Here is a 20,445-nt window from a genome sequence, read left to right as displayed (position 1 = left end):
AAAATCAAATAAACAAATAAAAACATAATTTAATAACTGGTAACAGTTTGGGTTTAGGTTGAAATAAATTGTCAGTTATTTGGTCCACAAAAGCGAGTCTGTGTTGTGTCTGTATTTAGTTTTACATTACGCAGTTTAGATTCTCGTTTGCTCAATAAAACAAGCAGCGAAAACAAAGAAAGAAAGATTGATAATAAGTATAATTTAGCATGTTCCTCTTGTTTTAAATTTAACTCTATTTCTACTCTGCTTTTACATTTGCGCCATACATGTTGAGGACAAAAGTGCAAAGACACCTAGAGACTTTTAGAAGGAATCTCAACTTAATACGCATAATGAGCAAATACAAAAGTCATGCAATCATGAGCTTGAGCTTCAACTGGTTACACATGTGATGTGTTCAAACCAATAGAGATGTGGTCTGGAATGTAACATGGCAGGAAAAGGTTTGACAGGTCTATTATAAGTGCTGTCACTGATGAGTTTTACCTCCAGGGAAGAACTCTGACAGGTCTAAAGCCCTGGTGTGGCCAGTCAGTCACAAACTGAGCACCAAACAATAGTTGAGCCGCTTTAGAGAGTTACCACATCACGTTATGAACTCCAAATCCCAGAAAGATGGAATAACAGTTTTGTTTATGGGCATGAGTGAATATGTGTGAGCCATGATCAGGACTGAAGTTAGTTAAAAGATTTAACTTAGTGAAAGTGGAAAATAATGTTAACGACAGTTTTTGACACGGACATTTTTGTCCTAGAACATCAGAGCAACTTTTTTAAAGTGAGGCACAACCTTCAAAAAAAAATGTTTTGTCTATATTATTTCCTAAAAAAGATTTTTCACCTGGTTTTCTTACCCTCTGGAGCAGTGTTACTCATTACGCCACTTGCCAAGCTTTAATTGGTGGCTCGCATGGCAGGAGGCTAAATAAAGGGGTGATAGATATGATTATGGAGTCAATACAGATATTTCATAAAAACAAGCAGGGCTATTACATATAACACATTAAAACACAGTGTCTGCTCTATTAGCCTACACATAATACAAATAATGGATAATAATAATTGATAAAAGATGCAAATATAGACTAGAAACAAGATATTTAAACTTGCTCAGCGGAACACTGAATCACTGCGGAGCTGCCAGTTTTGGCGGTCTATCAGCGCTACAATAGCGAATGTGCTCTTGGACGGGTAGATACGTGGTGGGCTAGTATAGAAATAAATAAACTTAAGCTCATTAAATGTTAACATAAGCATGCTTATGAATATGGACATTTGCTAAAAAATAATTTATATCGCTAAATTTGTACATTTAAATTGGAGGATACTACGACCAGCCTGGCACTTCAAACTCACGTTAGTTTGGCTCCGGTCGACTCGTTTCACCATTACATGCTAGTTCGCGTGTGTTTCTACAGACGTAAAATGGATCGATTTCATATTAAAAAAAGCTGCACACCAGTTGGACAGAAACAAAGCGTGACAAACGAGGAACATTAAGATTTGTCTTTGGAGCATCAAACCAAAGCGGAATCGAGAGGAAGATGCTGAAGATGTGGTTTGTGGACAGACAACAGCTGCACCCATTAAAAAAAGAAAGGTAGGAGTCATACAAGACGAGTAAAGGGAATTTCAAGACAAGTGGACAGAGGAATTTGTATTTGTCCTCCGTGAGTCGAACCCTTTGTGCTTGATGTACAAACACACCCTCTCTGGTTTTAAGCTAAGTCATTTGGAGCGGCATTTCTAAACGACGTACAATAAAATAGAGCAGCTTTCTTCTGTTTCTGGACAACAAAGGCTCAAACACAGGACAACTAATACGGCTGAACGATTAACTGAGGCATCCTTTGAAATCACATGGATTGTGAAACTGCTTTATGGCTTCAGCAGAAATATTGGTTTAAGAGTTTGACAACATCATCCCAGTATTAAGGTAATCCTGCTTGTATTGAATGCATTGGTTGGCTGCATTGCATATTGTATGTTCTGGGTGGGATGACAGATTAATAAGCAGACGTGCTTTTTATGACTGGATGTAGCTTTTCATACTTTGCGGTAAAAGTGGCTCTCCTATTGACTTTGTCCTCTCAATGTGGCTCTCACGTAAAAAATAGTGAAGACCACTGCTCTGGAGGAATTGAAGGAGAGCAGGGATGTGAAGCAGCTGTGAGAAGTTTCACTGGATGCTTCATACTGATTTGTCTGTCGTGCCTCTCTGTGTGGACGACACAGCACACTGTCTGTGTATATGCATCGTAGAAAATCTTGTTTTCTAAAGATATTTTAAAATCTTGTTTAATGTTAGCCACTCTTAGCTAACATGCTCTGTTTTCCCACAATCCTTTCGTAATTTAGCTCACATGTGTGTCAGGTAGGACGGATCAATGTTTGGATTTCTAAGTTCCAAAGTATTGAGAAAAGAAAGAGATTTGACACAAACATCGACAGTAGATTCAGAAATAAAGTAATATAATGACCACACACATGAAAAAAGGAGTAAAGCACATGTAGGCTATAAATGCAGGCGATCATGTTGTCCTATTCATAATGTTGGCCCTCCCTGTGATTGAGTTTGACACCCCTGGACTGCTTGCTTTGCGCAGTTTCTCCTCAGCTGTTTCTCCCCCCCCCCACACACACGTGCGCACACAGTTACTGTCAGAGACGGAGCAGAGGAAAGGAGAGGGGAGAACTAAAACAAAATCCGCTGCTAAATGTTTTACTTTAAAATGACACAGTATAATTATTTATTACTTGTTAATCATGTTAAAAAATGTCAGCTCAAAATTGTCTGCGAGCCATATCGCGTCAACGAAAGAGCCATATATGGCTCGCAAGCCATAGGTTCCCGACCCATACCCTACGCCATCAGGTTACGGGTGGGAAAACTCTGATCGTTGTTTGTGCCTAGGCCCCAAACAGCAGTTCGGATTGTTTGGCCTTCTTGGAAGGATCTTTTTAAACATCCCTGTGGAGGTTTGGGGCATTGAACCTAAGTGGGCGATGTTCAAAACCTCAATTGCTGAAGCTGCGGTGAGGAGATGTGCTCTCAAAGTTTCAGGGGCCTCAGGTAAAGCAGTTGTTTTACCTGAGTAAAACAACTGCAGTATTATGTTTAACTTTAGCTGAAAAAACGTTATCCGCCACTAAACACACAGAAGAAGAAAACAGGAACAATAACACAGAAGAAGACGAAAACATATGGATGAGAGTCACAGTGAACGGGAGATGCACTTGTACCTGCCAAACAAGTTAAAACTTTATGCAAGTATCTAGCCAAATGGGAGGAGACCTTCCCTTATTTAATAAAAAGCAGAGCCGGGCAAACTTATACTTTTTGTATTGCACTCGGCGGAATAAGCGTCCAAGCACAAGCACGCCCAAGAGGCACAAACACATACACTGTCAATGACTTCATTTGTGACAAGAACTGTGTCGGAGGAAAGACCAAGTGACCAAAGCTGAGGGAAAGGTGTCGATTTTATATAAATAATGTAGCCTTCCAACTTCTGCGATGATTTCAGTGGTAGTGAGCGGACAAGTTTCCCGACTCTGCCATCGTAAGGAAGTCCTCGTCGGGGAAACAAAAGCCACACAACTCATCAATCATCAAATAAATTGATGATAATAACTCATCAAATAAAATACATAAATCTTATAAACATGTCTGTACAAGTAATACATATTTTAAATAAACATGTATTTCCTGAATGTATATACCCGTCCCTTATGTGTTTACATTTACATTATATGGGGGCTGGTGGCTGAGAGCTGTTAAGGTATGGATGGAGTCCGCCAGAAAATGTCCCTTATTTTGAAATTCCAATGTTGACAGGTATGGGCTGCTGTGGCCACATCGCGTTGGTTGACATAAACCGGCCCGCCAGAGGGTCCAATCCGTCCCGCGGAAGGATTTTGCAAAGTTTAAAAATGACAGCGAAGACATTAACTTAACATTTTCAATACAAGTAACTGCTATTTCAAATGTGTCCACTGGGGGTCACACACAACACTGCCAAGCAAGCAAACTGTTCCTGCTGGAGCTGCTGGTAAAAGAACTTCTGGAGCTGGCGGGTTCTGTCAACATTACACTCTGTGGCACCGTCATTACTCAAAATGTCTTTGTCAAAAAAGGAGAAAAATGGACACGGAGTGAAGAGTTTTCCAAGAAAAATGGACCGTTTCCTATTTATTCACAGAGGTGAGTGGGAAAGCTGTGTTCTTGGTGTGTTCACAGCAGGTTTCAGTGCTCAAAGAATATAATATTTGGCATCACTATGAGACTCATCATGGCGGAAAAATACAACAGCTTGCAACTGAGGAGATAAATGAATTGTTAGCGGGTCTGAAGAAATAGCAGTCTGTTGTTACCTGTAGCCGAGATATCGGCGATGCAGCAGTGAAAGCTACCTTATTGCTAGCAAAATAGCATTAGCATCAAAGCCATTCACGGTCAAGGCTTCTGATCTGTCGACATTCAACTTGAAGTAATCAACTTGCAGTGTAATTCAGATTTGAAGGACTCATTTGCCTCGGCGGGCTTAGACACCTTTTATCAGCATCTCTTGCCAAGGCACCCCACATTGACAGCCCTCGCTGCAAAGGTTTTGTGCATGTTCGGGACTACCTATCTTTGTGAACAACTTTTCTCTGTAATGAGCATCAATAAAACAAAGCTGCACTCCAGGCTCACACACATTCACTACATCCTGAAATTGGCTGTTACTCAGGATTTGATGGCTGATATTGATGCACTTGTGACGCTAAAAGATGCCAAGTTTCAGGAGCAAACTAAACAGTGAGTAAGCCTACTTAATGTGAAATGCTGCTTCAGAAACTTTTGCACGTTGTATATTTCTCTATGACACTATGCTCGCAGTATTTAATAAATCACGATTTAGTATGTCGACCACCGATGTTGACATCGCCGCTACCGGAAACAGCCGACGCCGTGTTCTGACGTCACAAGTAGAACACAGTCCACCAGTTGAATACACAGACAGCACGGCAGACGTGGCGATGTCGGACTCTGGCTGGGATCTTTCGACAGAATCGAGTGACAGTGAGTCGTCAATAGACTCGTTGCACCTTCAAGAAGAGGCGTTTATTGAAGAGGATGCCGGTGTCGTGGATTTAGATCATGCGGGCGAGTTTAACGTGGTGGAAACAGAGCAGCTCGAGACACAGTATTCAAGATGGAGACACAGACGGGAGCGAACATGCGGATGATGGTGATGGTGATCCTGGATTTGGCGGAGATCCGCTGCAGCAACAGAACACAGACAGGTATATACATTTGACTATAATTCATAGAACTTCCCAATAAATAGTAAATACATCATAACAAAACGTAACATTATCCTCGATCGTAAATAGATCACAAGCTATCCTATATCGAGTCGATAGCTTGGTTTCCTTGAATTGTTATGGAACCCGACTAGTTGTCCGCAGATTGCTCGATAGCTAAATATTCAATTATTTCTCAACTTCGACACATCGACGTCTGTAAGTTTAATAACTTATTCTTTCTCGATGTTTCTGCGGTTGAGGTTCTATCGTTGTGTCTGATGTCAAACGTCATATATTACCAGCTGTATATAAAGCATTAGCTATTAGCTAACAAACAGACTGGAGGACAGCGCTGCTTTATAAAGTATAGTCTGTATACTGACTGTCTTACGGCTGCCTATAGTAGCGGGAACACTTACCAGATGTTCATGGAAGTTACGATGTCGTACCTTTACGAGAATTACGTGAAACGGGTAAAAAGTTGCTACTAGATAGATCCGACCTCCGTACGACCATAACAGGCTTACGAGCCTGTCGTCAAACACAGGCATATAAATAGTATGTCCTTACCATTCTTCCTTTGTACAATTAGGTGTACGTGTGAAAATTGTACAATTATGGAAGCAATTGAAGAGCTGCTGCCAAGAAAAGGATGTCATGGAGGAATTCAATGAATATGAGGGACATGGTGCAAACATAACCTGCATAACAGATCACCCAGGATTCAAATCAAAGTGTCTGGATGTTTGGGTGTTGCAGACAACCTACCAAAGGTATTCAAAGAGGGACAGACAACAAGCATGTGATCAGCCACGTAATGAGAAAGTTACTTGTGTGCACAAATGTGTAGAGCTCAGAAACTTTGATGTATTTATGGGAAGTCGAATGGTCACTCTGGCCCAGTCACAGAATAAATAGATAAATAACGTTGAAGTGATTACCATTGACATGTATTATCTTGTATTTTACAGAATGTATCGCTATGTGGCATACAGCCGGTGAGATTCTGCTGGGGAATACTTGGTAAGAACCACAGACTGCCATCATGTGCCATTCAAAGAATCTGTGCTACGTTTCCATCTGACAACTACACGTCGTTCAAGTATCAGCACTTTATTAGATTCAATAACAAAACACAATGTCAGTTCAGTGATTGGATCTGCTTCTCTACAGCACAACAGCATCCCTCTTGTTTGGTTCTTCCACCGACTGCTGAGTGGAGCTGGGACTTCCAAAGGTTCCTCATCAACATTGTCTTGGCACAAAGCATTGAGTCTCAGTCAAGAGTTCAGTAACAATCTGCAAAAAAGATGTTTTATAATCAAGAATTATATATATATATATATATATATATATATATATGTATATGTGTGTATGTGTGTGTGTGTGTATGTGTGTATCTGTATTTGTACCTTACATATTAATGTTGAAATATTATGACGCTGACCTTTGGAACAACCAACTTGGATTGGAACTTGCAGTCCAGCTGAGCTGACACGTGGTCGCGCCTGCATGGACTTGTGGTGTGTCTGTGGAGGGGGATCCGTCTGCACAGCAATTTCATTCTGACATGTCTGAAATTGACAAAACACAACTTTACTAATAAATCTTTCAAACAAGCTTGAAATTGTATTGCATGTTTATACATGTCTGCGTAAAGAACATATCTAATAACATTCATAATAAAAGATGTGGTTGAATTGATTGAGAGAGCAATGATATCAAATCAAACAAATATATGAATTATGTACATGCATGTGGTGATTGTATGTTTAACACGTCATGTGCAGGTCTACTGGTACTACAACTGTAATGTACAGATGACGTACAGTCTGTATACTTACTGGTGTACACACAGCTTCCTCCCCAGTGTGGATGTCCAATAGATGGTCGCTGATCATACAGGTATCCTCAGTTCTGTCAGTGGCTTCATTCACCAATGTTTCAACACCTCTGTAATAATAGGGTGATAGTTAAAAGTTAAATAGACTCACGCTTTTACTCAAACTACAGAATAAAATGGAGAAGCCTGTTATAAACATTGAATCTATACTTAATTAAGCTAATGAAGTGTAATTAGCTAAAGTTATTAATACTACAAACAATAACACACATTGGCTAGGGCCTGGTGTAAACTCGTTACATACAGTAGGCCTAGACCAGGGGTGGGCAAACCTTTTGACTTGCGGGCCGGACCAGGAGCATTTGGACACGCAATGTAATTTATCAAACCTGGAGATTGCGTCTGTTTTTTATACATTTCAATTGAAGGTGCAAAGTTAAAGAAATCAACATTTACTGGAAAAAGATCACTTTCAACATTCAAAACATATTATTACCCAACGAAATACTCAAGCTCAATAATTTCTAATTGTTTTAAACCCCGCAAAATAATGGACGGATTGTCCTGAGAGATAGACTGTATTAAATATCCTGCCTGCAGCAGAAACTAGAAAGGGGTCTTTAAATTGAGAGCGATGTGCGGCGTGTAAATTAAGCTACTGTACCGCTGCTGTGCGTAAATGCGCACATTGCTCTTAATTAAAAGACGCTCCTCCAAACTTTCCATATGCATTTTTTTCATAACACAGTAGAGAAACTCACATTTCAGTGGGAACAGTGTTGTTGGTCTCCCTTTTTTGCCAGTGCATCAAAGTCTGGAGTTAGTTTTGTTGTGGCAATTCTCAGGATAGATCTGAGGTGTTGGTCAGTTAACCGGGATCTGTGACGGGCTTTGTTGATGTTCATAACGCTGAAAGTCTGCTCACACACGTAGGTCGAGCCAAACAATGCCAGCATCTTCTGTGCCGTCCTCCGGAGGTTTGGAAACGTGGCTTCGTTAAGTGAAGCGTAAAAGTCATTCAGTTTAAGAGACTTGAACTTCTCCTGTGAGACGGAGTCAGACTGAAGATCGATCAGCTCCAATTGCAGCTCATGCGGTGCTGTTTCGGGGTCTTGGGACAGGGGACAGGACACCAGCTGAAGTGACTTGTCAATTTTTTCAAAATCAGAGAACCGATGGCAGAATTCTCTGTGCATGTCGTCCAGTGATGTGCAGTATTTCTTCACGTTTCGGATGGCCTCTTTCTGCATGGCCAGTGTGGGAAAATGAGCGAAAGATTTGTTTGACATTTGCCTGGAGAATAAAATCAGCTTGGATTTGAAGGCTCTCACATTTGTGTACATGTCGTGCACAAACTGATCTTTCCCCTGCAGCTCAACGTTCAGCTCATTCATGTGTGACAATATGTCCACAGCAAATGCAAAGTCACAAAGCCAGTCCGTGTCGGTCAGCTCAGGGAATTCGTCGGATTTCCCCATTAGCTCCAAAAATGAGCGAATCTCCTCTTTGAGCTCCCACACTCGTTGACACACTTTCCCCAAACTTAACCAGCGGACACGAGAGTGGTAAAGTAAGTCCTGGTGATCCGCATCGGTTTCCTCTAGGAACGTAATGAACTGATGGTGATTAAGTCCCCTTGCTCATATGAAGTTAACAAGTTTTACAACTGGATCCACGACATGATTAAGCTGCAATACAGACTTACACAGAGATTCTTGATGAATGATGCAGTGAAGAAAAATAACATCCTGGTCAGGGTTTTCTTCTTTCACTTTATCCTGGATTCTTTTCAGCAGCCCGACGTTTTTTCCAGTTAAATTTGGCGATCCATCCGTGGTGACACTGACAAGTTTACTCCAAGGCAGCTTCATTCTCTCGATGACAGCAGACACCTGTTCATACAAGTCCTCTCCTCGCGTTTTCCCCTTCAGCGATTCCATGCTCAAAAGCTCCTCCGTTATCTCTAAACTGTCATTAATCCCTCGGATAAAAATTAGGAGCTGAGCAGGGTCTTTTATGTCATTACTTTCATCCAGTGCTAGTGAATATAACTTAAAGGACTCCGCCTTTTTGTTTAACTCGCTGACTATATCTTCGTCAAGCAGTTCCACACGGCGAGTCGGCGGGCCGGATTAAAAAGCCTAACTGGCCGTATATGGCCCGCGGACCGTAGTTTGCCCATGTCTGGCCTAGACCGATTATGGCTTTATGCTAAAAACAATAAATAAATTAAACAGTAGCACGGCTGACCTTCGCTCTCTCCCTTTTGGTGAATGCATTTGGTCGTCTCTTTCAAATCATCGGTTTCATCAACGCACTTGTCTTGTCCATAAACACGACATTTTATTATCTTTTGGCCACAGAAAGCTAGATTTGGAGATGGCCCCACATCCCCATACAACACATCGCTTGCTAATTATTCTTGGCGATCGATTGTTGTCCGTTCTTTATCATAATAATTGACATCAGTCTTTGCTGGACGCTTCAACGCAGACAAACACTAGCGGCTGTGTTCTACTTGTGACGTCATCGCCCAAACATTGCCGAAGTGGATGCTCTCGGCGCAGCGATCGATTGTTGTTAGCGGAAGTCATTTTTATGCTGTTATGATCGTGATTTATTAAGAATACATCAATAATAAAAAAAAATATATGCCACATTTCACAATAGAAATGCAACCTCTATCATATACCAAGCCCAATAACACTGACAAAATATCATTTTGTAGGCTCTCTAAAGACATTGAACAGTGTGAAATATAATGTCAGTCAGCAGCTGCAGTACAAAGAGACACAACCTTTATGTATTTTCATGTATACATTTTATACATTTACAAGGCAGGGGGAGAACTTAACCTTCTTCCTAATAGTTGCCACTTTATTTTGTATTTGTGTGGTGTCAGGATTACTACACAGATGTGGAAATGAATGTAATTTAAAAATTATTTCTATATCTTGACAAGTTGTTTTGATCATAAAGTAAAATACTATATTGTTCCAGATACCTGTGACCTGTGTGTTTTGTGCCTGATACACTGATCTGTAAGTTGTAATGCAACTCAATGATAAACTGAGGCATCATATTGTTAAAATTGCACTTTTAGGTTGTTCATAATGTTTTGTAAAAAGATAATTAATTAAATGTGAACATTTTCAGAATGTACTTTTTTGCACTAAAACAAAGGGAGACATTTTGAGATCTCGTTATTTACAGGTTATTATGATATAATTTTACTGGTCCGGCACACTTGAGATCAAATTGAGCTGTATGTGGCCCCTGAACTAAAATGAGTTTGACACCCCTGACGTAAAGGGTCAAGGGGCATCTAAGAGCGCGATTAATCTGCGATAATTGTTTTGTCGTGTTATTTTTTCTGTGATAAATGAATCGAAATGAACGCACTAATTTGACAGCTCTAATAATAACAGGTCATAACAGACAGAAAACTGAGTACTGGTAAGGTATTCCAATTTGACACAAGTAGATGATGGACATTTACATTTCACTAATGTAATATTAGCCCAAAAGACACACAATGAACATTAAATCAACTCTAATAATGAACTTTTTTCATTGGTTTAGTTTTTAATTGATTATCTCAATCAGGTAGTTCTGAAACTGTGCACAGCACCTGTAATGAATTCTCCACAGGTGAGCCCTAACAGGGGAATATCACACAATCTCTCCCTAATCAGACCATAGCCAACAAAATCCCTCCAGTGTACCTTGACTCATAATACACTAAAGCTTTATTGTATTTGATCTGTAGATGTTGGAGGACAACCAAAAAGTGAAACATTGAGAACCACTCTGGAGTGTTTTTGGAACAACTCAGTTCAACAATAAAGTTAACAAGAAACTACAGCCAAACTTGGAACAATGTAAAGATTCAAGTGGCTGACTAACATACTTTTAAAGTAGCCAATATACAAAACGTATACTGTAGGCCTTATAATATTGTCATTTTAATTATAGCTGTTAATATTGTAACATTTAACAGACATTGTTCCTCACAGGATGAAAAGTAACATTTTGCTTTATAAGCTTGCAAATAGCATGTTAAAAACCAAATAAGATGGTGAACATGGTCAACATTAGAGATTAAATGATTGGTTGATTATTTCATTAAATATTCACATGACAGAGAATCGGTCATCAGTTGAGAATAAGTCTGTTTTTGAGCAGAAAATACAAAAAATGCTTTTTTTTCTTCACCTTGTTCTGTTTATCCTCTACATCAACGTATCTGGGTTTTTCAATCTGTTGGTCGATCAAAACAATCTATTTGAAGACATATTTCACTAAAATCAGCAAATTGATAAATGACAAATTATTATCAATCAATTTGTCATTGATTTAATTGATTAGTTCCAGCTCTTATTTTTCAACATGTTTAAACATTAGAATGATGAAATGTATAGTAGTATTGTAAATGTTTAGTCCTAACACGTTACGCACATATTGCATGAAGTATTATTTAATTATTTTTATACAATCACACTAATTGGGATTCATCTCGATGCACTTTTATTCTTCAGAAAGATTGAAGTTTAACCACGACAGACCCACCTCAATAACATCAGCATTCACATCATAATTACAAAGCCTAAGTGCAGTGGGATTCTCTTAGTACTGAGGTTGTCTTTTCTTAAGTCCTCCTTCACATCTCTCCTTGACCTCGTCACTTTTTCCGTCAAGGAAAAGTGGTTAAGAAAAGACATAGGACTTCATTTTTTTGACTACTTGACCGGAGTCCATGTTTGTTTCTCTCACTCCCCAGACCTGCCATCCTAAAACCATCCACCTACACACCTGTACCATTTCCCTCATGAGCTCTGCCAGGCCTTCCCCAGATTATACTGACACTACATGAATGCAGCACAAAAGCCCTGACACAAAGTCAACAAAAGTGAAAGATTATTTGTGCATCAGCCCTGTGACGAACACAGACACACTGAGCTGAAAACATAACTTCCTTGGCAGAGGTAATGACAGAAGCATGTTGGATTATACTTTCAGATGAAGTCATGACAATGAACACAATGATTGTCTGATAGTGAACATGATTCATGAAGGTTTGACAATATAAACATATAAGAACAACGCTGTTTCTCCAGTCTGTCTCTACAGTATTTTAGTATCACAAGAGTCAGGCCGAAGTATCTTAAAGGTAACAATGAGTATGATAGATTTTCTAAACCAGGGGTAAAAGAAGGCATAGATCACTGGGTTTAGACAAGAGTTAAAATACAGCAGCCAGACTGCAACAAGTGAGGATGAACTGCTCTCTTCAATATCCTCACCTTTCATGGATGGAGAGTAATATGGAATGAAACACATTAGAAACACAACTACAACAATACCTAGAGTCCTGGCTGCTTTCATCTCAGATTTCTTAGCAGTTCCACCAACTGAACTCTGGAGTGTAACAGCTGCAATATGAGAGCGCATGGCTCGAGCCTGAGACACAGCCACCACAAACACTCTCATATACAGAACTATGATGACAGTAACGGGGACAATAAAGGTAAAGACAAAGTCAACAGCTCCTGTGATATAGGTAAGGACAAATACACACTCTCCATAGCAGGAATTATATGAATCAGGTTGTCTCAGAAAGTCCTTGAAATTGAGACAATTATAGAGAAAAGAGCAAATCCAACACAGACAAACACAGACTTTTGTTCTGTTCAGAGTAACTCTGGTGGTGTAACGTAGAGGGTCACAAATAGCCAAATAACGATCAATTGATATGAGCACCATGTTTCCAACTGAAGAAGATGTAATGATGAAATCTGCAACATAATACAGAGCACACATTAGGTCACCCAGGAACCAGCAAGCATCTGTTGAAATGATTCCAACAGGCATCAGCAGGAGGCCCACGAAGAAGTCTGAGACAGCCAGGGAGAGGATGAGGAGGTTGGTGGGGGTGTGGAGCTGCCTGGAGAGGAAGAATATCATTACGTATGAGATTATCATCAATAGTAGCTTGTTAGTAACAGCAGTAGAACAAAGGACATTCTTATTGACATGAAATTATTCAAAATGTTATGTCACACAACATCATGTTTGAATACTTAATATTTCAAAAGAGAATTAATATTAACTAAAACATTCATATGTAAAAGAAGACATGTAGGCCTAATTATTTTAAACATCTAATATGAAAATATAGAATCTTAAACGTGTGTCTCTGCCTGAAGTGGGAGATAGAGATGATGACCAGCAGGTTGAGAGCTACAGTGATCAGAGAAATGAAGGACAATAGGGTGTAAGTGAGCATGGCATGTAACTGAGATGGCATGGGTTTCCTGCAGGAATTGTTGAGTTGTGGAAAGCAGAGTTCAGCTCCTTCTGAAGTCTCCATCTGCAGAGGGAGGTGGTGAGAAGCTGCTGAGTTCTGGCAAAGCTCTCTGTTATACAGCTGATTTATCTCTTCTCATCTCTCATGCCAGACTACTGCTATGTTCTTCTCCAGCAAAGACTGAAGTCCCTCCTCTGTACTTTGTTTTCTGTAGTTACTAAGACAATGTCAGTCGTGTGTCGGCCGTGTCTGAAAACAATGTGACCCTAGAGGTGTTGACCCCACGGCATCATGATTCTGATAGTGAACGTGATTCATGAAGGTTTGAAAATATAAACATACACGTTGTTTCTTCAGCCATTACACCTTTTAACTTTACTTCATTGACTCGATTACAACAGTATAGCAAAGATTGGTGACTCCAACCCTAAATTATTACAGAATATTATGATATCTTTAATAGGACAAACCAACAGGAACTGAATGAATAATATTAAACTACAAAACATTTACAGCCCCATCCTCCGTGTTTTAGGAGCATCACACATTCCTGATCATGATCTGTAATGTAATCATAGATAAGGAAAAAACACACAAAGACTTACACAAGTTAAAACAAAGAAATAGAACCTGTAGGTGAAACAATACATTTTCAATGTTTATCTTACTTTTTAATAGTTTAGTGTTGTAGTTAGTAGTTTAATAAACAGTTAATTTATAAAGAACTTGATAATTTGTGCGTGTATTAAATGTCACGTCAATGTACACCGGGCCAGAACTCTGGGTCGGAGAGGTCGTTGGTCCGTCTTACCATAGCACGCCGCAATGTCAAGCAGAGCCCGGCTCTATCGCTACTGCAAAGTGCCGGTGCTATCCTGAATAGCAGCAAGACCCTGAATCTCTGTGGAGTCTCTTCTTGCATCATTTCCCAACAACAAGCTGAGAGGGAGTGAGGTCAAGAAGATCGCTCTAATCCACATGGGACCAAGTTTAAAAGCGCCGACAATGTACAATAATGCCAAGGTCCAAACCCAACCTGCTACAACTTCACATCTGTCAATCAGAACCGGCAGGTGAAACAATACATCATCAATGCATCAACAGTTACAATATAAATAATAGGCCTAATTTAAAAATGTGTACAGTGGTAAAGTAGCCTCTGGTAAAGCAGTTGGCAGTATTATGTTTAACTTTAGCTGAAAAACGTTATCCGCCAGTAACCACACAGAAGAAGAAAACAGGAACAATAAAACAGAAGAAGAAAACAGGAACAATAACACAGAAGAAGAAAACAGGAACAATAACACAGAAGAAGACGAAAACATATGGATGAGAGTCACAGTAAACGGGAGACGCAGTTGTACCTGCCAAACAAGTTAAAACTTAATTCAAGTACCTAGCCAAATGGGACGAGACCTTCCCTTATTTAATAAAAAGCAGAGTGGCTTACGAGCCTGTCGTCAAACACAGGCATATAAATAGTATGACATTAAGATGACGTTAATAATGGCCTTTTTTCTGGATATTGCATATTGTGTACATGTCCTTATCATTCTTCTTTTGTACATTTAGGTGTACATGTGAAAACTGTACAATTATGGAAGCAATTGAAGAGCTGCTGCCAAGAAAAGGATGTCACGGAGGAATTCAATGAATATGAGGGACATGGTGCAAACAACCTGCATAACAGATCACCCAGGATTCCAATCAAAGTGTCTGGATGTTTGCATGTTGCAGACAGCCTACCAAAGGTATTCAAAGAGGGACAGACAACAAGCAGGTGATCAGCCACATAATGAGGAAGTTACTTGTGTAGAGCTCAGAAACTTTGATGTATTTATGGGAAGTCGAATGGTCACTCTGGCACAGTCACAGAATAAATAGATAAATAAGGTTGAAGCAATTACCATTGACATGTATTATCTTGTATTTTACAGAATGTATCTCTATGTGGTATACCGCCAGCTGGTGGGATTCTGCCGGGGAATACTTGGTAAGAACCACAGAATGCCATCATGTGCCATTCAAAAGATCTGTGCTACGTTTCCATCTGACAACTACACGTCGTTCAAGTATCAGCACTTTATTAGAGTCAATAACAAAACACAATGTCAGTTCAGTGATTGAATCTGCTTCTATACAGCACAACAGCATCCCTCTTGTTTGGTTCTTCCATCGACTGCTGAGTGGAGCTGGGACTTCCAAAGGTTCCTCATCAACATTGTCTTGGCACAAAGCGTAGAGTCTCGGTCAAGAGTTCAGTAACAATCTGCAAAAAAGATGTTTTATAATGAAGAATTATCTATAATATATATATATATATATATATAATATGTGTGTGTATCTGTATTTGTATCTTACATATCAATATTGAAATATTATGATGCTGACCTTTGGAACAACCAACCTGGTATGGAACTTGCAGTCCAGCTGACCTGACACGTGGTCGCGCCTGCATGGACTTGTGGTGTATCCGTGGAGGGACATCCGTCTGCACAGCAATTTCATTCTGACATGTCTGAAATGTACAAAACCCAACTTTACTTATAAATCTTTCAAACCAGCTTGAAATTGTATTGCACATTTATACATGTCTGTGTAAAGATAATATCTAGTAATATTCATAATAAAAGATGTGGTTCAATTGATTGAGAGAGCAATGATACCAAATCAAACAATTAAATATATGAATTATGTACATGCATGTGGTGATGCCCTCTCTGGGAACCATCACCTTATCATGGAGGAGAGGTTAGTGTGTCCCTAGCTAGAGGACCCAGCTAAACCTCTTAGTCCCGCGCCATTTGGGCAGAACGAGACGCAGAGGACCGCAGAAGCTGACGGAGGACGATCAGCGGATCACTGAGCAAACTGCGGATCGAGGATGTGCGCCGAACAGAGGACCACAGATCACTGAGCCAGCAACGCTAATTATCGGCGACTCTACTGTATCAGGCATTAACATTAATGGTAAGAAAGATACCAAAACATACTGCTTCCCTGGTGAAATGTTCTGTGACATAACAGAAGAACTTCCAGAAATGCTGTCTGTCCACAAATATGTGAATAAGGTTATTATTCATGCGGGGAATAATGATATCTCAAGGGGAGAAACGGAAACACTAAAAACGTGACTTTACTGAACTGCTAAAAGTTGTATGCTCTAAAGACATTGAAACATACATCAGTGGTCCCATCCCATCAGCCAGGTCAGGGGTGAATTGTTTTAGCAGAATTTTGGGGCTCAGCAGGTGGCTATCAGTGGCCTGTCCCCTGCACAAAGTGAACTTTATTGACAACTTCAATCTGTTCTGGCAGCGTAGAGGCCTTTATGGAAGAAATTGACTTTCTCTCAACAGATCTGGAGAAAAACAGTTCGCTTCCAATATATATCATGCCATTAGCCACCCGACTTTTGCTAAATGCAAGGAGACACCATCCCCCACACCACCAGATAACCACCATGATGACGTCCAAACAACTGGAGGGAGTGACCTTGCTGCAGTACCAGCCACAACAAGCCTGCACACCAAGGACCCCAGTCCCTCAACTCCACCGACAGACATGGATGAAGTTGAAATTTTGTGGAGTAGCACTGAGACACTCTACCCCCTCCCCTCCCCCTCTTCCTCATCTTCCTCTCCCTTCCTCCCTTTTATCGACAGGATGAACAAATTGGTGAAAGGTGGTCTTAAACTGACACCTCAAATAATAACCCCCGCTCAAAACCATCATACCCCACCATCATCCCCCATTCTTCTCCCCCCTCCTAGACGTCCCCCTTACCTCCCCCTCAGCTTATGCCAAAAGCCTGCTCATGGACACTCAAGGACATCACCCCCCCCAAACTGGTCATGCCGTTCCTGTATTGACTACTACCAGACTAAATAATCAGCGCTCAGCACGCACTGCGTCTGGTTATCTTAGATATATCAGCGCACAACCAGGACCGGCTTTGACTCCTGTCACAGACTCCCTGCAGCTGAAAGTGACTCTTCTGAATGTCAGATCACTGACTACCAAATCTTTTTTGATTAATGATATGATAGTTCAAAATAACTTGCACTGTATGTTTCTAGTTGAGACCTGGTTAAACAACATTACTGGTATGTTAGCACTGACTGAGACGTGTCCTCCAAACTATAAATACTATCAGGCAGCAAAATAGGAAAGGTGGAGGGATTGCAGCGATCTTATCAGCGTCGCTTGTATGTAATGACATTGACCTGGGTGAATTTACATAATTTGAATATCTTGCTATTGAGCTCAAAGCAGAATTATCCTTGCTCATCATCATATTGTACAGGCCAAGATATTCAGCACTATTTCTAGAGGAATTCTCAGAGCTGATTTCACTCAGCATCACTAGATGTGAAAGAATAATCCTGTATGGAGACCTAAATATTCACGTAAATAAGAAGAATGATCCCAAGACTATTAAACTTGAAAAGTTACTAGACAGCTATGGACTAAAACAAAATATCAGTGAACCCACTCATCAGCATGGTAACATGCTAGACACTGTGTGTTTTTTGATTTTAACCTACTCTTAACAAAGACCAAAGTCAAAAAAAGAATACTAGACGACACAGCAGAGCAGGGGTTGGGAACCTTTTTGGCTGGGAGAGCCCTAAAAGCCAAATATTTTTTAATGTATTTCCTTGAGAGCCATATATTTAATAAAATCCGAGTACTAAAAGTGGTATCAGTGTTTCCCCTACCATTGTCTGTGCGCTCCCCTAACGGAACCCCGCGCCACCCTCTGATTTTTATTTATTTAATATTCACAACTCACTTTTCACATTGAACAGGTGCTCTTTAATTAAACAAACTAAACGCTTATGTTATTTATCAAATTTGTGTGCACGTTTCTGTGTCTACTGCACGGGTGTCAAACTCAAGGCCACAATTATATCCAGCCCGCGAGAAAATATAATTTTTCTATCATAACTGGCCCGCCGGTTTTGGTAATTAAATCACTGCATGGCACAACCATGAGAAAATACATATTTGAGGAAGTATCTAAATGTGTGAATGAAATGAAACTGCCCCGGGACAAACTGACGGGACTGACGACAGACGGAGCCTGCGATGTGATGAAAAGAACGGAGTAGTGCAGGATGCGGGAGAAGATGCAGCGGGAGAACTGTGCAGGTGAGCTGATGGTGTATCACCGCATCACACACCAGGAAGCGCTGTGTTGTAAAGCTCTGGAGATGGAACATGTAATAAGCACCATAACACAGACAGGAAACTTTATAAGAGTCAATGTAAGTATTTTCCTGAGGAGATACATTCTCAACATGTCAGTGTGATGGCTCAGTCGAGGGAAAGTGCTGAAAAGATTTTTCGAGTTGCGTGAGGAAATCTGGCCGTTTTTGGAAGCAAAGGGAAACACACCACAGATCTCTGGGACGAAAAGTGGCGATGTCAGCTGGCCTGTTTGTGCGACATAACGAAGCATCTCACTGTTAAACCTGCAGCTTCAGGGCCGTGTGATCACGGACATGTATGATGCAGTGAGAGCCAAGCTGCCTGTGGGATACTCTGATGCAGCAAGGAAACTTTGGTCACTACGTGTTTCCAAACACTGACAAACCATCTCCACCGCTGTGTTCCCGACTGCGCATGAACTGCTCAGCAATCCGTTTGCAGTTGATGTGGAAACAGCACATGTGACCATCCAAATGGAGCTGATTGACCTGATTGAGGACAGGGCTCCGCCCCCTACACACACACACACACACACACACACACACACACAAACACATGCACACAGTTACAGTCAGAGACAGAGTGGAGGAAAGGAGAGGGGAAAACTAAAACAAAATTCGCTGATAAATGTTTTACTTTAAAATTACACAGTATAATTATTTATTACTTGTTAAAATGTCAGCTCAAAATTTTCTGCGAGCCATATCGCGTCATCGAAAGAGTCATATATGGCTCGCAAGCCATAGGTTCCCGACCCCTGCAGTAGAGGAAACATTCTCTAACATCATGAGATCATTTGAGCCATGCTCAGACTGCTCCTTAAATCTCATGGTTGAAAATCTAAACAACACCTTGTCATCTACCCTTGATATTGTTGCTCCATTGAAGAAATCCACTGACAGAATTTCCCCATGGTTAAACAACAGCAATGTTATTCAGACTAAGAGGACTTGTAGAGTAGCTGAACGAAGATGGAGGAAAACTAAGCTCACAGTAACTATGATATCTACGAAGAATCCATGGCTGCCTATGGTAAAGCAATGCAGTTGTCAAGAAAGGATTACTTTTCTAAGATTATCACAGAGAATGTTGGAAATTCTAGAATACTATTCTCGACTATTAACCAACTACTGAACACTGTCCCCACCCCTCAAAGTGTGAAGAACTCGCATTATTCCAAGATAATGAAATAACTTCAATCAGAGCCAGCATCACTTATGATGCAGACACAGAGAACATCTGCAAACATTGTGATGTAACCATGGAAACATTCACCTGCATCACATTAACTGAGCTTCGTAAAACTGTGATGGAATGTAACTCCTCCACCTCTTGTGTTGACCCGATACCTACAGCATTCTTTAAGTGGATATTCGACAGCATTTCAAGTCACGTCCTACATATTATAAACACGTCTCTTCCCCCGAAGAGGCGGGTTTCTTCTTTGTGGAAAACAAAGATAAATCACGGAGGCCCTGCATCGACTACAGGGGCTTGATGACATTACAGTAAAGAACCGCTATCCTTTACCTACAGGGTGCGACTATTTTCACCAAGTTAGATTTAAGAAACAGCTACCATACCTTAGGGAAGTGGGTTGGGATTTGTCCACTGCCCATTGACAAATTTCGCCGAAATACATTGGAAGTGTACAAGACAAAGACCTTCCCTTACAGATGATATCAAAATTCACAACACAACTGAAAATACTACTTTAAAATGACACAGTATAATTATTTATTACTTGTTAATCATGTTAAAAAATGTCAGCTCAAAATTGTCTGTG

The 20,445-nt window shown here is 40.4% G+C and overlaps 1 protein-coding gene and 1 pseudogene across 1 annotated transcript; both read right to left on the bottom strand.

The window, feature by feature from the left end:
- Positions 1–7,902: 7,902 nt before the first annotated feature.
- On the bottom strand, positions 7,903–9,148 carry LOC115026453 (general transcription factor II-I repeat domain-containing protein 2A-like; annotated as a pseudogene).
- Positions 9,149–12,262: 3,114 nt separating this feature from the next.
- Positions 12,263–13,508, bottom strand: LOC115026399 (trace amine-associated receptor 13c-like). The gene is made up of 2 exons (XM_029459227.1): positions 13,339–13,508; positions 12,263–13,082 (listed from the first exon to the last, which is right to left on the bottom strand). The coding sequence occupies exons 1-2, from the start codon at positions 13,506–13,508 to the stop codon at positions 12,263–12,265; spliced, it is 990 nt and encodes a 329-aa protein (XP_029315087.1).
- Between the last annotated feature and the right edge of the window lie 6,937 nt (positions 13,509–20,445).

Source organism: Cottoperca gobio, chromosome 21 (genome assembly GCF_900634415.1).
Source record: "Cottoperca gobio chromosome 21, fCotGob3.1, whole genome shotgun sequence".
NCBI classification, from domain to species: domain Eukaryota; kingdom Metazoa; phylum Chordata; class Actinopteri; order Perciformes; family Bovichtidae; genus Cottoperca; species Cottoperca gobio.
This window is presented reverse-complemented; position numbering and strand designations above follow the sequence as displayed.

What these genes read in the sequence shown, in the direction of transcription:
- LOC115026399 (XM_029459227.1), bottom strand. Translation starts at nt 13,508, where the DNA reads ATGGAGACTTCAGAAGGAGCTGAACTCTGCTTTCCACAACTCAACAAT. An exon ending in ATCTCTATCTCCCACTTCAG is followed by an intron (nt 13,083 to 13,338) that starts GCAGAGACACAC and finishes CTTCCTCTCCAG; the next exon opens with GCAGCTCCACACCCCCACCA.